At 42.4% G+C, this 17652-nt stretch overlaps 1 protein-coding gene across 1 annotated transcript; it reads right to left on the minus strand.

Annotated features, from left to right (window-relative positions):
• Positions 1-461: 461 nt before the first annotated feature.
• Positions 462-13089, minus strand: LOC136643630 (stromelysin-1-like). The gene is made up of 10 exons (XM_066618796.1): positions 12991-13089; positions 11964-12208; positions 11699-11847; positions 10779-10904; positions 9369-9530; positions 5847-6003; positions 4902-5035; positions 4111-4270; positions 1560-1660; positions 462-562 (listed from the first exon to the last, which is right to left on the minus strand). The coding sequence occupies exons 1-10, from the start codon at positions 13087-13089 to the stop codon at positions 462-464; spliced, it is 1434 nt and encodes a 477-aa protein (XP_066474893.1).
• Between the last annotated feature and the right edge of the window lie 4563 nt (positions 13090-17652).

Raw genomic sequence — 17652 nt, forward strand, 5'->3', positions numbered from 1 at the left:
GGTGGGGGAGGGAGAGCAGTGGGTGAACCAAACCCAGAAGGGGGGTGGGATCAGCCACTGGCACTTAGGCTAGATCCTAACCCCCCTCCTGAGCAGCCTGGCATTACACTGGGCTGCTTGGATCTGCGCCAGCAATCTGGTGCAGATCCCAATATACCACCGAGGTGGCTGGGGCATTACTTGGAGTCAGGGGACATAAGTCCCTTTACTCCAAGTTGTGCTCCCTCCACCTTCAATGCTGCACTGGATACAGCACAGGCAAACCGGCTTGCCTCTTCCAGTGCTGGTTAGGATTGGGCTACTAGTCAATAATAATAATTGGCACATGCATGTACTCATGATATTAAAAATATTAACGTTAGGCATCAGTGACAATGCTGGACCGCTGATAAGTCTACAAATCAGTGTTACCGTCAGATATTCAATATGAGTTATGTGCAGTTTTCCGTGGTTTGGATTTCCTAGCATGGAAACCAACTGTTGGCCTTTGTGATTCGAGTGACCCTCTTGCCTTTAGGATCAAACTCATATTGATTAGTTCCGCTGAAGAAATAGAATAATCCTATGAAGATAAAAACATACATTTACTGCAATGTACATAATGCAAAAAAGATTTAAACACAAAACCATCAGAAGGAGCATCTCCGATGAAGCATCACTATCACAGATGAGTGACCACATGAAACTGGAACAGAATTTACCTGCTCCTCTAATTCCTTCTGATTCTATCTTGCTATATTCAAACCACCTGCATCATATGAACATAAGAAGAACCCAGCTAGATGAGACCAAAGTTCTATCTAGTCCAGCATTCTGGTTGAGAAGCTCCACTGGAATGTATACTACTTGGTAGGAAATGCACAGCCAGTTCTGAAAGAGGCCAGCATGATTCATGAGTGGAGTCAAGTAAGCTATAAAATATTAAAGAACATACGGAGATTGTAGATAAGTTGCATGAATTATTTGTTTCTGTTTTTCTCTGCAGAAGCCATAGGGCAAACACCTGCACCTGATCTGAACTTCATCAGGAGGGAGTCTGAACTGAGTCAAATAAGAGTGACAAGGGACAAGATTCTAGAGCAGATTGACAAATTAAACAAATCACGGAGTCCAGATGCAACCACCCAAGGATTCTTAAGGAACTCACATGTGACGTTGCTAATCTTCTAATTAAAATATATAACTTGTCCTTTATGATACAGTAAAATTATTAAATATATAGAAGAATGAGGCTTGCTGATGAAGAACCAGCATAGTTTCTGCAAGGGGAGGCCCTGCCTCACTAACCTCCTAGTGTTCTTTGAGAATACAAAGAGGGAAAAATGCCTTTTTCGTGCCTTCAGGAGGCACTCCCAATATCAAGAGGGAAATATGCCTTTCCCAGAGGCAGCTGGTGTGTCACTGTGAGATACAAGATGCTGGACTACGTGGGCCTTTGGTATGATTCAGCAGAATTTTTTTTTATGTTCTTATGAAAGGTTTTCTGATTCCAAGCCAGGAACACATCATATCCAGATAGGTTGGAATCACTTCCTACATCCTTATGAGATGCTACTTACCTTTATACTGAAAGGCAGCATCGACCGTCCCCTCAACTCCTGGGAAGTCATCAGTTATCTTTTTAGGCTTCTTGTCCAAAGTCCGGCTGGTTTCATCAAAACTGAAGAATAAAATAAGAAAGGCATTTGTATGCAAACCAACACATTTCAAGGAGCATTTCGACCAACCAATTGGTTTGGACCAACTCGATGGTTTTCACTAGACTTTGGCGGTGAAGGCTATAAATGCTTTGTCACATGCCTCTTAGGCAATGTCTGATCCACTTCCACAGGAACCAGTCCCACATGGCTGCAGTAATGTCCTGGGTTGTCTGCAAAAAGGGGGACCATTGAATGACACAGTTCCTTTCCATGTGGTTTCTCTCCTGAGATAAGACCATGGAGCTCTTCCTAACCCTCTGGTAATATGTGAATCAGAGTTCACCGATGGTGTCAAAGGCTGTGCTGAAGTACATCGTGAAATGCATTTGTGTTGAATGCATTTACAGCACAAATGGATCTTTCATCTGTCTGAGCAGTGCATGGGAATGCCTGCACGATGCTTGTACTGTATGCATTCTGTACAGCTGGGCTCTTGTAGTGAGTGCAAGGTTGTTCTGGGAAAAATAATGTCGCCTCCCTCTACAGGGCCAGTTCTTATGTTTCAGATTGGGCACCGTAGTGATTAATTGGTGCAAGTACATTGAAAGTGTTTCACATACATTTCATGTACATTATCACAGTAACCCCTACAAAACATTCAGAAAGTCACTATTTTTATGTCAGCATTGAAGGTGGGGAGCAGGGTTGAGAAAGAACAGCTTTTCTAAGACTGAGATGAGATAAGAATTAGAGGCTTTCCAACTTTAGCTCACTTTTAACCAATAGAGATATAGATTAATCCTCATCACCCTGGAATTCTGTGCTCAATTAGTAAACATACTTTGTGATCACTTCTTTAGAGGCTTTTAATTTGGCTCCAGATACCCAGTCCTCCACAGTGTAATCCTCTGCATATTTACTCATAAATGTCTCATTATATTCCATGGCCCTTACTCACAAGTAAATGAGCATAGGATTGTGCTGTTAACATGGTTCAATCCGATTAAGAGCAGATAGTCTCTGTACCAGGCAATTGAATAATTCCCATTGCTACCACTGGAGGGCACCAGTAACTACGGAAATGCAAATATTTGTTACTGTTTAAAATACAAGACATTGACACTGATAAAATATAAGGGTCTACCACACAGCATTTTGAAACTATCAACTATTATAAAAATTCCATGCTGTATTTAGCTTAAATATTTAGCCTGTATTTAGCCTGTCGAGGATCCAGATACATCTCCAAGGATGATGCAGGTTTATTCAAAGGTTGGAGGAATAGGCAATTCACACAGCCATGTATACAATTGTGTATATAAGTATAAACTAGTTATCCACAGATTTTTCACCTGAGGTTTTATCTCAACTCGATGAGAAGGGCCCTTTAAATCAAAGGGGAAAAAAGTTTAACAATAGCCTTGTTAATGGGGGAGAGGGCAGCCAGTAGACAATCCATCAATCATTCTGTCTCCAGGTACTTAGAAAAGCTTCACTCCCAGGCAAGTGACCCCTCCCTTCCCCCTGAGCACATGAAAGAATGCAAGTCATTATAACCTCTCCATTCTTTCCCTGAGCTGGGCTCCCAGGAAGGGAGGGGTCACTGCCACGGAGACTGATTTATGAGACTGATTTATGGATTGTCTGCTTAATGACTCTGTTTTACATCACAAAGGTCAGTAAGTCTGTTATAAATCACTGAGCAAAAGGACATTGTTTTTTAAATGGATTTGCTTTAGTGTGGTTTTTGCCATCCACATGAGTCCTGGGAACAGAACCCTTGTGAAGACTCAACCTGTAGTATATGTTTCCACCCAGACACATGGAAGTAGTTACATCTGGTGAGTCAAATCCACAAATGCAGGTAGCAACTGAAAACAAGGCCAGGACACTCACGCTAAGCACTGTTAGAAGATCACACTTGTGGTAAAACTTCATCAGATATTGCACAAAGTAACTTGGACCAGAGGGGGTTGAAGATTGCTGAATGGAGGCAGTCCAGAGACAGGATTTTCCTATTTAAAGCAATGTGATAGTCCAGAAGGTCAGGGGTGACATGATTACATCATTATGTCACCCCTGATCTTCTGGAACACCAAGCCCCTTCAGGTAAGTGCTACACCAGGTGGCATTCACCTCAGGGATGCCTCTGATTTGATATTTCATATGTATGAAATTTCATGAGGTCAGCCCATTTGCAGCAAAGGAAAAGAGAGAGAGAGAGAGAGAGAGAGAGAAGGGTCTCCTCCATCAGCTTGGCTACCATCTCTGTTAGGGAGCTGTATCATTTGCACAAAGGAACTGGGACCCCACCATCAGCCAGCTGATACTACCTGTCATCTCCCTCCACCTTTCCTAGAGCTCTGACTGTTTGCAACCATTCCAGAGAGAGAAATCAGCCAATGATTTTACTGTCTGTGTGATTTTATTTTTGCAGGCTGGATGAACATTACTTGAAATAAATAAATACCTCCAATATCTGTCAGAAGTGAAATAGTAGGTTCTTTTTCCATTTGCATCAAAAAGTGCAGCATCAATTTTCTTGACATCTGCTGGGAAGCCCAAGCTGTGGATATACTTGGGATATCCAGGAAGCTTGGAATCACCTTTCACTGCCCAGTACTGGTTGCCTGGAATCAAACAGATAATGAAACATGTTTTAGCTGCCACTGATTCACATGCGAGATAAAACATATGACACAAGATGCCTCAGGGCTCAATCCTATCCAACTTTCCAGCACCGGTGTAACCACAGTGCAGCCCCAAGTTAAGGGAACAAGTATTCCCATTTCTTGAGGGGCCTCTGTGACTTCTTCTCAACAGGATGCAGTGTGTGCCCCATTGGCATGGCTGCACCAGCACTGGAAAATTGGATAGGATTGGGCCCTCAGTCTACTACATATTGACTGACTGATATTACAGTCTGTATACTGTCAGATACAGTCAGTATCAATGCAATGGTAATCAATCAATCAATCAATCAATCAAAAAACCATTTCTATGGCACTTTTCATATTGATTTCAAAAGGGTAGTTCACAATCTAAAAAAAAATCCAATAAAACATTCATAAGATGATGCAGTTCATATAAATATAAGATGAAAACAACTTCGAAGAGCACAATAATGAAATCCATATAAGGGTAAGAAAGAAAAAAGCAATTAATTTTCAAATTTTCTGAACTATGTTTCTAGGTGTAAAATCTCAGAGTGGGTCATAAAATAAACAAATGCATGAAAATATTGGAATTTTACCCACTCACCTTTGAAAACAAATATTTCATCTTTATCATTATTTTCTGAAACAGCGTCAACACCAGAAGGTAAAAATGACCAGAATGATGAAATTAAATTCAGTTCGATCTCGGTGTATTGCAGGTGCTTTCGCCAGAAATGCCTGTGACCAAAACAGTGTAGCATGTTGCTTATTAAAATGTCATTTTTGCACTCATTGCACATGAGATTAGAAGGCATCAGGTACAAATACGCACATTCTACATCATCTTCAAGGTGTATACCTCTGCCTTCCATATCCCAGGTCAGTTCCCTGCCCACAAATCACACCAGCAATCAGTGGCTAATGAACCGTTCTCCACTTCCTCCATCTCAGTGTTCCTCAAACTGTGGGTCAGGGCAGGGTGGGTCACGAGCCAATTTCAGGTGGGTCCCTATTCATTTCAATATTTTATTTTTAATATGTTAGACTTGTTGCTACCATGGTATGTGACTGCATTTGGGGAAATGTTACAGACCTGTACTTTTAACAAGCTACTATGTAAATTCTTTTAAAAATGATAGTCAATGGGACTCCTGGATAAGTGTCGGTAGGATTGTAACCTAGGATAGTTAAAAATTTTCCTGTTTGATGATGTCACTTCCAGTCATGACATCACTTCCGGTGGATCCTGACATATTCTCATTCTAAAAAGTGGGTCTTGGTGTTAATTGTGTGAGAACCACTGCTCTATCTGGATGGGGGTGGATCCACTATCATGGATAGGATAGTACTTGAAGGTTTGTAGTATTCCTATGAATATCAGTTGCTAGAATGTCACACAGGAAGGGGGCTATTTGCCTACATGCACTGCTTATGGACTTCCCAGAGGCATTTCATTGATACTGGTGGGAAACATAAGGCTATACTTAATGAGCCATTTATGATCTCTTCCAACAAGGCCCTTCTTATGGTCTTGAGACAGCAAACTTACTTGTCTTTAAAGAACATGATTTCTCCCCGGAAAGTAGTGACAGCATCAAATGTCAGATGAGGTTCACAAGCTGATGACAAGACAGGTGAGGTTGGCCTGATGGGTTCTTTTGACTCATCACGTTCCTCTGGGTCTTGAGGTGGGTTAGATGGTGCTCCTAAAGGAAAAGGAGATGAATGGAATTAGTAGAGAATAGCCTCCTATACCCAAATGGCTATGTAGATACATTCAAACATCTGCATAAACGAGCATTTGGAAAGACACGAATCACTGATTATACACTGACATGAAGCAACCGAGAGGACGCACAGTAAGAACAGAAGAAGAGCCCTGCACTGGATCAGGCCAAAAGCCCATCTAGTCCAGCTTCCTGTATCTCACAGGAGGCCCACCAGATGGCTCAGGAGCACACAAGACAACAAGAGACCTGCATCCTGGTGTCCTCCCCTGCATCTGGCGTTCTGCAGCAGTCTACTTCTAAAGTCAGGAGGTTGCATATACCCATCACCGTTTGTAACCTGTGATGAACTTTTCCTCCAGAAATCTGTCTAATTCCTTCTTAAAGGGATTCAGGCCATATGCCATCACCACATCCTGTAGCAAGGAGTTCCACAGACAAATCACATGCTAGGTAAATAAATATTTTTTTGTCCTGTCACTCCCAACACTAAATTTTAGTGGATGTCCCCTGGTTCTGGTGCTGTGTGAGTGGAAAAAGAACATCCCCCTATCCACTTTATCCATCCCCTGCATAATTTTGTATGTCTCAATCATGTCCCCTCTCAGGCGTCTTTTTCTTTTTTCAGTGAAATTTGATAAGTAGGAGATTTTGCTAACTGAAAGTAAGAGAAATGTATTCTTTGATAATTCAGTGTTATTTTTATAAAGACCAATAGCCAGCCTCATTGATGGATTTAATAATTAGTAAGGATGAAGTCAGAACCCCATAATGCCACTTCAGGTTCAAGTTTCAGAAAGAATGTGAGGTGAAGTTCAGTTGCTCTAAGAAACTTGCCTTTCCCGTTTCCTTTATAGCCATCCTGTTTTAATTTGTATTGGGTGCTAGGAGACTGGAAGGGGTGCCATCTTCTATTTAAAAAAGGTTCTATGCCTTTACCACCTGCCTTACAGGCAGAAAATCAATAAGCAAAACTTTCTGCTATCACATAGCCCAGGGGTGCCCAAACCCCGGCCCTGGGGCCACATGCGGCCCTTGAGGCCTCTCAATGTGGTCCTCAGGGAGCCCCCAATCTCCAAAGAGCCTCTGGCCCTCTGGAGATTTGTTGGAGCCCACACTGGCCCAACGCAACTGCTCTCAGCATGAGGGCGACTGTTTGACCTCTCGTGTGAGCTTTGGGATGAGGGCTTCCTCCACTGCTTGCTGTTTCATGTCTGTGATGCAGTAGCAGCAGCAAAAGAGAGAACAGCCTTGCTTTGTGCAAGGCCTTTTATAGGCCTTGAGCTATTGCAAGACCTTCATTCATTCATATAAGTTCATCTTTAATATATTCATTTATATATACGTATGTAAATTAATTCTTTTTTCCCCCCGGCCCCTGACACAGAGTCAGAGAGATGATGTGGCCCTCCTGCCAAAAACTTTGGACACCCCTGACATAGCCCATCCCAGAAAAATCTTCACTTGTAAACTGTCACTTGAACACTTGCACATAGGGTGATCGCTACACTCTAAAAAGGCAGCTGTGCCAGGAACCAAGGTCAGTATCATTCTAAGAGCCTTATTGATTCCAGCAGTGCCTCATTCCAGATAAGCAGGGCACAGATGAAATAGATTTCTGACACAGATCCAGTCAGAAGAAAGGGCAGAGCCTTCAACAAAAAAATACTAGACCCTGAGACAGACACTCATGCAGAGGTGTTTGAAAATGGTGTTATTTATTTTACTCAGCTCAGTTCAGTAAGCCTGGGGCTGGAAACCTATGTTACTCACCAGAAAGAAACACCTCTACTCATGAGTGCCTCACCTGCCGAGCCAGGAGAAACAACCTGGCTAGCTCAGATGCATGACTCTTCCCGGAGGGGAAAACAACAGCACACACCTTGCCTCTGTTTATGAAGAATACACCATAGTGCTGCTTGAGCCCTGTCTATTCTGGCTTGTTGCTCCAAAGGGTGAGGATAGGATGAGTGTATGCAGTCACCTCAGGCAACAACTTGGCAGGTGTGCCCACTGCCTACCTCCATTCACCCACTTTCATCATTCTTCCTCCTCCCACGGCCTGGATTTAAAGAGGAAGAGGGGAATGGAGCTGAAAAAGAAGCATCTCTGACACTCTAGCCTAGGGGTATCAAACCCGTTTCATACAGAGGGCCGAATAGCATTCATGATGCCTTCTGAGGGCCAGAAGTGATGTCATTAGGCAAGACGTGATCGCATTAAATTTGTCATAACCAAAAATATGCACCACTTTTTCTCACTTAGGAACTCATTAGTTGCAAATGACAGAAGAGAAAATACACAAATCTTGATAATCTTTCAAGATATGGGAGAGCCCAATTTTCATGTAAGCTGCCCTTTCAGCAGTAACACCTCAGCACTGTTCAGCAGCTGAGAGCCTGAGGACAGATAAAAAGCTTCCGCGGGCTGCATCTGGCCCCCGGGCCTTATGTTTGACACTCCTGCTCTAGTCCATCACTCTCTTTTCTTCCACACTTCCTTTCCCACTCCATTCCCCTTTTCCTTTCTGAATCTCCCTCACTGGAGATCTTCAAGCAGAGGTTTGACAAAGCACCTGCTGGAGATGCTCTAGGACAGTGACGTTCAACCTTTTTCATCTCATGGCACATTGACAAGGCACTAAAATTGTTAAGGTGCACCATCAGTCTTTTGACAGTTGACAAGGCACGCCATGCTGCTGGTGGATGGTTCACATCCCTCAATGAACCTATTAATAAATGATATTTATTATTATTAACAGTATTTAACTGGCCCACCTCACCCCAGCAGTGTCTGTTCTAGTGGCTGCCTGCTGGTATTCTTTTGCATCTTTTTAGATTGTGAGCCCTTTTGGGACAGGAAATAACTAAAATCCATTTAGTTATTTGATTTTTCTCTGTAAACCGCGTTGTGAACTTTTAGTTGAAAAGCGGTATATAAATACTGTTAATAATAATAATAAATTTAATAAATAAATAAATTTACCAAACTCCCATGGCACACCTGTGGACCACTTGCGGCACACTAGTTTGCCACAGCACACGACTCTAGGAAGATTTCCTGCTATAGGCAGTGGGTTAGACTAGATGACCTTTTAGGTACCTATACTATGTTATGTTATATTATATTATAAACAGAAAAGGAATAGCATGAGGGTAGTTCCTAGTCACACAGATGCAACAAAGGCCAGCAAACACTGAGAGAAAAGAAGGTTCTTCAATGAGCAAGGCAATTTGTACCAGAATCTCAGGAGAGCCAAATAGGGGCAGTTGGCCATGAAATCACATCAGATAATTTCTATTATTGTGAAGGCCTGCAAGGGATGCCAGGTTTGAAAAAATTACCATAGAGCTGTTGAATGCCTTCAATATCGTCACCAGAGAGGATATTTTTACTGTGCTGGGTATACTGGTACACTGGGAACATCAAAGCATTGGGATCATCGGAATGGAAGAGTCCGAGCGAGTGGCCAAATTCATGAGCAGCGACGAAAAACAGGTTGGAGCCTGGAAGGAAAGAAGGAAATGCATCAATTCCCAATTGGTACCTCTCAGATTCCATAGCGGAGAGGTACACAGTCTGCATTGCGGACAGCAGTTTAAGGTATTCCTAGAACATCAGAAATGTGGGCTACCTAGAGATGAGGTCTTTTTTTTTTTTTTTAATAGTGATAGGTTTAGTCCATATACCTCTGCTTAAGTGTGCTGATCTGGAAATTCTACAAACCTCAGAGATAATTTAGAGAATTGTATGCTATGGGGATTTTACTTTTCTGGAAGCAGATGGTAAAAGCAGGCTAAGGTAAAATTACGATAGGAGGTAAATTATGATAAGAGCTACCAACATACAATAGAAGCTGCTGGCCTGACTTTGCTACAGATTTGAGAATTTGGGGTGAGGGGAGAAAAACAAGTAAGCAAAAACCAGTCTTCAGCTATAATATGATTCTTCAATGGCTGTTTCTGAAGGCAGAAATACCAACAGAAGCTGCCTCTTGGTCCATCTAGCTCAGCATTGTCTACAGACTCTACACTGACTGGCTGTGGTTCTCCAAGTATTCAGGCACATGTCTTTCTTGGCCCTATTCCGAAATGCCAGGGACTAACAGCCCAATCCTATGCATGTCTACTCAGAAGTAAGCCCCACTGTGTTCAACGAGACTTACTCACAGGAAAGCATGGCTAGGATTGCAGCCCAAATCTGAGACACTTGGCATGCAAAATTTGTGCTCTGCCACTGAGTATCAACCTTTTTCAGGTAGATACTTAGGACTTCATAGTAGATCTTTGGAATGACAGGCTACAGTGTTATACAGGTATGCACTGCAGAGTGATGTTCCAGTGAACCACTGACTACATATGTGACTGTGGTCCTGCAGAACTCACCAGGCTAGTTTCCTTCATTCCTTGAGCCAGTTATCTGGCACTTTGCTCGTTATCTGCACTTTCCTTATTCCTGCTTTCTCCAGTCCTGCAAGACATTCTGAGGTGTTAAAGGACTGCCTCAAGGCATTGTAGGTTGCTACCCAGTAGTCATTAGCAGTTGTCTGTGCAATGACTGACATGCCTAATGATGGGGTTTGCAGAACAGACCCCTGTTGGTAAGTGGTACATACCTGTACATGCTGACCTTATCATTAAATAAGTAAGTTATCCAGGATTAAGAGAATTCAGTGGGGCTCACTTCTGAGAAGATCTGCAAAGGCTTGCACTTGAGAAAAGCTGCTCCTATGCTTTCCCGTTCTTTAAAATTACCTTGTAAGCCAGTGGTCCAGTCTTCATCTTCATCAAAATGAGCATCTCCCCCAATGCCGGTGTTAGGAGCATACGCATGGGCAACAGTGCCACCAGGCCCATCAAAGGAATTGAAATCTCCATGTTCTGAGCGTGTAAGAAGGGACAAGAAATAGTTTTGCTGCTTGATCCCAAACATCTACTATAGTAGATAGAATTTACAATTATGGCTCAATAATTGTCCAGCATTTCCTTGTGCTAAGCTAAGCCGGTAAGGCTCAGTGGTTGAGAGCCAATACCCTACTCAGGGCATCTGCTCCTCTTCCCCCCTGACCTGCTGCAGGAATTAAGGCTGCTGACTGCTCATAGCATGGGCTGCATTGTGAATTGTGTTGCTTTCCCTTTTCACAATTAAATTCTCACTCCTAAGTGTGAAACCCACCTCTCCCTGGTATAGCGGTGACAGAAGTGGGGAATGGGCAGATTGGACCCGGTAGAGGACAGGGACAGTGGCAGAGGCTCCTCTAGGACCCTCTCCCCCCTCCCAGCCCCAACCTACCAACATGAGGCCACTCTGATTTGTGCCAGTGATTTTGTAGGTACAGATATGAGTAACCCCATAGCCACTGCTGGGGCTTTTCCCAGACAAGGTAATGACTTACCCCAGGAGCCTTGCCTCCCACTTGGGATGCAGTGGAGGCTGCATTAGCCCTGCTGCATCACAGTGTGAGATTTTCAGCAACTGTTACCCTGCACATGCCTGATCTTGTCTGATGTTGGAAGCTAAGCAGGGTCAGGCCTGGTTAGTACTTGGATGGGGACCACCTGGGAATACCTGGTTCTGTAGGCTTATACCATAGTCTTTCGAGACTGAAGGTTGCCAACCAGCCAATAGGGCTGGGCTGTAAATCATCCTTTGAAAACATCAAATTCCTTTTTACCTCTAGCAGCAAACGAGATCATGATGTCTGCATCGCCTTCAGGAACCTTTTCGAATGTCAGTGGCGTAACTTGGCTCCACACTTTAAAAGCTTTCTCAATTTCTCGGTCCACATCAGCTCGGTTCATGTCTGGTGTATAGTTCAAGATCCTTAAAAAAAAAAAAATTACAGCGTACATTTATGCAGGGGTAAAGTATTTCAGGTTGTTGTCATCTCTATGAATTGCATAGAGCTTTCCCTCCCAAGGCCCTGTGCCAAAAATTACCTGTAGGTCAGATCTTTCTTTCCCCATTTGGGTTTTCTTGCGAAAAAGGCAAACTGTCCAACGTCAGGGTTTCCACACCTTGGTTTCTGAATTGTCTCCAGAGTGTTAGAATCCAAATTTCCTGTCACCTGCAGTCCCATGAATTTCTGCATTTCTTTGATTTTCTTTGCTATGGGGCTGTTGCCTTTCCATCTTAAAACTGGTTTCCCATCTGATGTGAAGTGATAATATTTTTCCAAGTATTTCTGATGAAGGGAGAAATATAGGTATACATGCATTACTTCGCTTACTTTTTGACATTCTAGAATACTTTGCTGCAACCATGTTTGATGGCACAGGCCTTCAATAGATTAAGTTGCAAAGCACATTTAAATTCCACCAAAATCAGTGGACCAATTTAATACTTAAAGTCCAGTTTAATGCTTTCCCCTCAGTAATTTTAATTGGGTTTAGTAATGTTTTGGTTTAGTTTAGGTTAAACTTAAAAAAAAATTTTAGTTTTAGCATAGAACACTTTTTCTCCAAGACTGTGCTTTTTATTCAGTTTTTCTCATGGCACAACCAAAGTTAAGAACTTGTGGTTCCTGATGGATTTACTAAGCAAGTAAGAGACCAATCCTGTCCAACTTTCCAGGGCTGATGCAGCCACAATGCAGTCCCAAGGTAAGGGAACAAATCTTCCCTTACCTTGAGGAAGCCTCTGGAACTGTTCCCATGCTGCAAGATGCAGCACACACCATGTTGACGTGGCTGCATCAGTGTTGGAAAGTAGGATAGGATTGGGCCCTAAAGCATTTGCCTAAATCTTTCCCATTGAATTAAAAAAAGGTCTTTAAAGCACTTAGATTTGGCAATATTTGTGCTCAGTATTTGAAATGTAGACAAATACAGCAAATATATTTCTATACAGTAAACCACATTTTTCTACACTGAACATTTAAACCATAGAACCACTGATTAGTCTTAATTAAAGTCTTATTGTGGCTGATGTATACATTTTTGACATATAAACACCAGCCATCATTACCTGAATAAGATTCAACTTTTCTTCCTCTCCTTTTTCTGAACCAATGGGCAAGGCACAGGCTATTGCAGCACACAACAGCAAAACAAAGAGGTCCTTCATTGTGAATCTGATTCCTGTCACTCTGTTTCAGTTGTCAGATCCAAGTTCTAGCTTCTGCTAACTATGTGCCTCTGCTTATAAAGGATTTTGGGTCTTAAAAAAACCATGTTGACTCAATTCAGAATATTACTCAATCAGCAAAGGAGGCTATGGAAACAAAAATAATTTATTCATTCCCCACCTTGCCAACTTTTGCAATCTCATGTTTTAAGTTACCAACTACGTTCTCCACTAATTAGCTGCGATGACGATGCTGATATAATTCCACATGACGCATATGTCTTTTACCTTTTTTGTGTTTTAGCCTCTGGACTCAATTTTTTTTACAACTCATACGGCTCATGTCCACAGCAAACTATAGCCCCAGGCCCTGGACTCCTGAATGCCTGTAATTTAGAGGCCAAAGACACGTCTGTAAAACTCATTCCTCATTCATCATAATGGAACATTTTAAAAATGACACAGAACATATAATCATGTGAAAGCACTCTGAAAGATAAAAATCCCTCGCTCAAAACGTCTAGACCTTTTTAAATGACAGATGGACAAAAATACTATGACTTTGCTGCCTGATTACCCAGAATAGATCTGTTCAGTATGTTTTTGCTTGATTTGGTGTCACAGAAGTGGGCCCCCCCTCATTCTGTTACATTGTTTTAGGGGAGTGGGGAATGTGAGAAGAATGCTGGGGATGTTGTGCTTTGAAGAGAGGTGTCCTTTCTGTAAGATCTGGGTTGTACTGAAGCGAAAATGTCCTTCCTATAAGATCCAGATTAGAGGGAAGAATGACATAGTTTGAACTAGATGGAGAAGTCAGAGGACTGTCCAACCAGAGCAATAGAACTCATAATTTAAATGCCAGTGCTGCTCTGGGAAGCAAAATGGAGTACCCTGCCAGGTGGCCCATTATTTGATGAGTGGGGTGGCAGCAAGGACAGAGACCTTTCTTTCTGAGAGACCAGGTGCTCTCAGTTTGCAGTTATGCCAGATACCTGAGAATTAGAAGCTACAGAAGAGTAGCAATGGAGGGGTAGATCATGACTTAACAAACTTAAGGCTATTTGATTGGACAGATCAAAAAGAGCTATATAAGTGGGGGAATGAACCCTAATTAAACCCTTAAATATTGAGCTGCACCTGCCAAAATTCTCCTCTTCTCTTCCATGGTTAAAGGTATAGGCACTCTGTCCTCTATAGTATCTGGTCACCCTGAACCTAGAGTGGGTGGTTTGTGACTGAAGTGCAGCAAGATGCTGTGTTCATTTGAACAGTGACCCTGCCCAGCAGGAGAATTTAGTCATGTAGTAAGTAGTTTGTTTTTTTGCTACCTTTAAAATGTATCCCATTCATTGTTTAGAACTCTCTCTTCAGAGCCCCAGCATGTGGGGTTTAGGGATTTCCTCTTACTAACATGGAAATGCTTTAATAAACTTTTCAGGCAATGTGCTGGAGTGTGTGCTTATTGTTTGACCAGAGGGAACTGAGCTACCCCAAGGAACAGTTGGAAGGTTTGAGTAAATTACCTGATAAGTGGTGATTCCCCTTCTGTTGGGGGGGAGGGGTGCAGACAGGCAGGGGAAGGTGGGTATGCTTGGTGGCTTGCTGGCAGACAACTTTGTAAGGAAGTGAAGTTAGGATATATAAGTTCAAGGCCTGTATAAACTGCAGTCCCCATTGCCTGGGAGACCCTGGATGCCCTTGGCCACTTGGGGCAACAATGGTGCTGTTGGAATCTAGGCTTTGACAAAAGAATGCTTTTGTTCCTCAGTGGCTGAAGATGGTCTCCTGAAAAGGCAGTGGACCTAGAGGTCTGGGACAAGGGCCTTGCAGATGTGTGTATATAAAAACAGCAACCTTTAATGGACAGAGGGCAAGTGAGTTGAGAGTATCTTGCTGAAGTTAGCTGAAAATGGAGATGCAGATTGGCAGGTGACTGCACAGTTAGCGCTCTGGGAATCTGAGCCAAGCTAGAATATTTGCCTTCCTCTTACTCCACTTTTATGTCTATATACAGCAAATATTAGAAAGACACAGTGAGTCCCTAGGTGCTGACCCCCAAAGGACCCTCAATTCTGTTCTATTATCTCTGGAATGCTCACCTTTTGGGGAAGTAAGGAGCACAGAAAAATATGCTAAGTTCTCAGATCCTTCAAGACTTCATTTCCATCTTCAGTGATGATAAGGGAAGAGCACACCTGCTTTGCATGGAGAAGGTCCCAGGTTCAATCTCTGGCATCTCTTGGTAGGATAGAGAAATATGCCTTGAATCCTGGATTCCTTGGCAGTTAGTGATGATGGTACTGAACTAGATGGCTGAATAGTCTGATTCAGTATGATGTCGTTTTTCTATGTTTCTAAGATGAGCAGATAAGGAGAGGAAACTGCCCCAACTCTTTTGCTCCTGGACTTTGAATAATAGGTAGTATGTGTCCTCTGTTCACCTTGTATGTTTCTGCCCTACCCATTTTCAAGGAATTCAGGATGGCTGTGAGATCTCAGCCACCTCAGTGTCCTACTGCTGAGAAACAGTGTCTCCCTGATACAATCACTTGGTGGTAGCGACATCACTGCTAAGCACCAACAGGCAGCCACTGCGATAGGGAAGTCCAGTGGGCCTCCAGCGCAGGCAGAATCAGGGCTGGGACTGGTGTGTAGATTTAAAGACAGTGAGTGTCTTTAATGGGAGGCTAGCAACAAGGATCAAGATGGGGACAGCAAGGAGGATGGTGTCAGGGAGATTGGAAATGAGCAGAAGTAAAGGAGACTCAGAGCAGAGTGAGGAGACTGGGGGAGGCAATAAGTGAAGGGGCAACTGAACCAGCAGGCATTGAAAGGAAGAGTCGAGGGAGAGATGAAAGAGAGGGTTGAAAGAACTAAAAAGGAGAGAAGCAACTAGGGAAGACATGATAGGGAGTGTAAAGAAGTTGGAGTCTCTACTTTGTGGTGCCATGAAATCCAATTGCTAAGAAATATGTCTTGTTTCATCCCTGATGAACCACACTGGGGATAATGTTAAAATAAAGCTGCTGGCATGGGGCATTTGTTGCACTTTCTGGACTTTGGGGTGAGCTGTGTGGGGTGAGCTGGCCTACCCCAGAAGGCACCTTGTCAAAAGAATTCAGAAGCTGCAAACAATTCTAATGTCATAAAACATGCTGAATGTGAAGGCTTAGTCACCTAATTTGCCTAAAACACTCCTCGAGTTGTGGAAAATTCCAAGTGGATCTATTACTCATTTCCATGGCTCTTGTGTTCCTAGAAAGGGTCAACTTTCAAAGATTGCAACACAGGCAAGAACATGAGCAGTACATGCTAACGTATTACTAACAAATGAGAGTCCACTGAACAGTTTGCAGACGTAGCACCTATATTTTTTGTGTGTGGGAGGGATACTCCCGTGCTCTTAAAAATATAAATTAAGGAGAATATTTTTAGAACCACCCATTGATTAGGCTCGCACAAACTGTTCTTCAGAATATATAGTTGATATATAATTATACACAGATCTTTGTATTCAAAACCAATATACTCCTTGTCTGGATGGATTTTTCAAACTGACTCCTAAAGAAACAATGAAAAGTGCATGTTCACACACTAGTGAATTCTCTCCAAGTAACACTGTAAAAGGCAGTGGTCACCAATGTTAGGAGATTTTGCAAGTTACTTATTTAGATAGTAAGTTAACTATTCTCTGTTAAAGGAATAGTTAATGAACCTTTTCATTGTGGCTGCACATTCTACAATGATCAGTACAGAACTTTTCTTGTGCCTGAATTTCTCCATTTGATAGCATCCTTCTGATATATCTTATATATGATAGAAATATTCATGAGTTCTTTTACATTTTTCTCCAGTTACATTTTGGTCAGTTCTTATCATACTTTTACTAGCATCAAGAAATGAAAATTAAATTGAACGCCTTTTCTTCTTCTTCACTGTTGCTTTATATCTTGCTTCTTTTGGGAAACATGTGCGTGGGTGCGTGCTCCTTTATGCCTTTTCATACAAATGTTTTGTCTTTTCACTAACCTCAGTTGTATGACTTTTCTAAACAGCTGGCTATTTTTTCTTTAGTGTAAAACACCACTTTTTCCCATCACAGAATTTCAGTTGTGGCACTCACATTTCTAGCTTTCATTTCCTCTTGCTTAAGTTCATAAAATTTCTTTTCTAACTTCAACAGCCCCTGCTGACCAAGGAATTAAGTCAGATAGAGGTTGAAAGAGAAGATGTTTCAGACCTCATTGATAAATTAAAGATCAATAAGTCACCGGGCCCTGATGGTATCCACCCAAGAGTTATTAAGGAATTGAAGAATGAAGTTGCTGATCTCTTGACTAAAATATGCAACTTGTCCCTCAAAATGGCCACTATGCCAGAAGTTTGGAGGATAGCAAATGTCACACCGATCTTTAAAAAGGGAAAGAGGGGGGATCCGGGAAACTATAGGCCGGTCAGCCTAACATCTATACCGGGTAAGATGGTGGAATGCCTCATCAAAGATAGAATCTCAAAACACATAGACGAACAGGCCTTGCTGAGGGAGAATCAGCATGGCTTCTG

The sequence above is a fragment of the Tiliqua scincoides genome, chromosome 3 (assembly GCF_035046505.1).
Source record: "Tiliqua scincoides isolate rTilSci1 chromosome 3, rTilSci1.hap2, whole genome shotgun sequence".
In the NCBI taxonomy this organism is placed as follows: domain Eukaryota; kingdom Metazoa; phylum Chordata; class Lepidosauria; order Squamata; family Scincidae; genus Tiliqua; species Tiliqua scincoides.

Bases quoted from the DNA above. Each gene is read 5' to 3' on its own strand.
- LOC136643630 (XM_066618796.1), bottom strand. From the start codon at position 13,089: ATGAAGGACCTCTTTGTTTTGCTGTTGTGTGCTGCAATAGCCTGTGCC. The intron at 10,905-11,698 runs GTAAAAAGGAAT...TTACACGCTCAG, and splicing joins GATCTCGTTTGCTGCTAGAG to AACATGGAGATTTCAATTCC. The intron at 9,531-10,778 runs GTAATTTTAAAG...CTTTCCTTCCAG, and splicing joins CTGGACCACTGGCTTACAAG to GCTCCAACCTGTTTTTCGTC.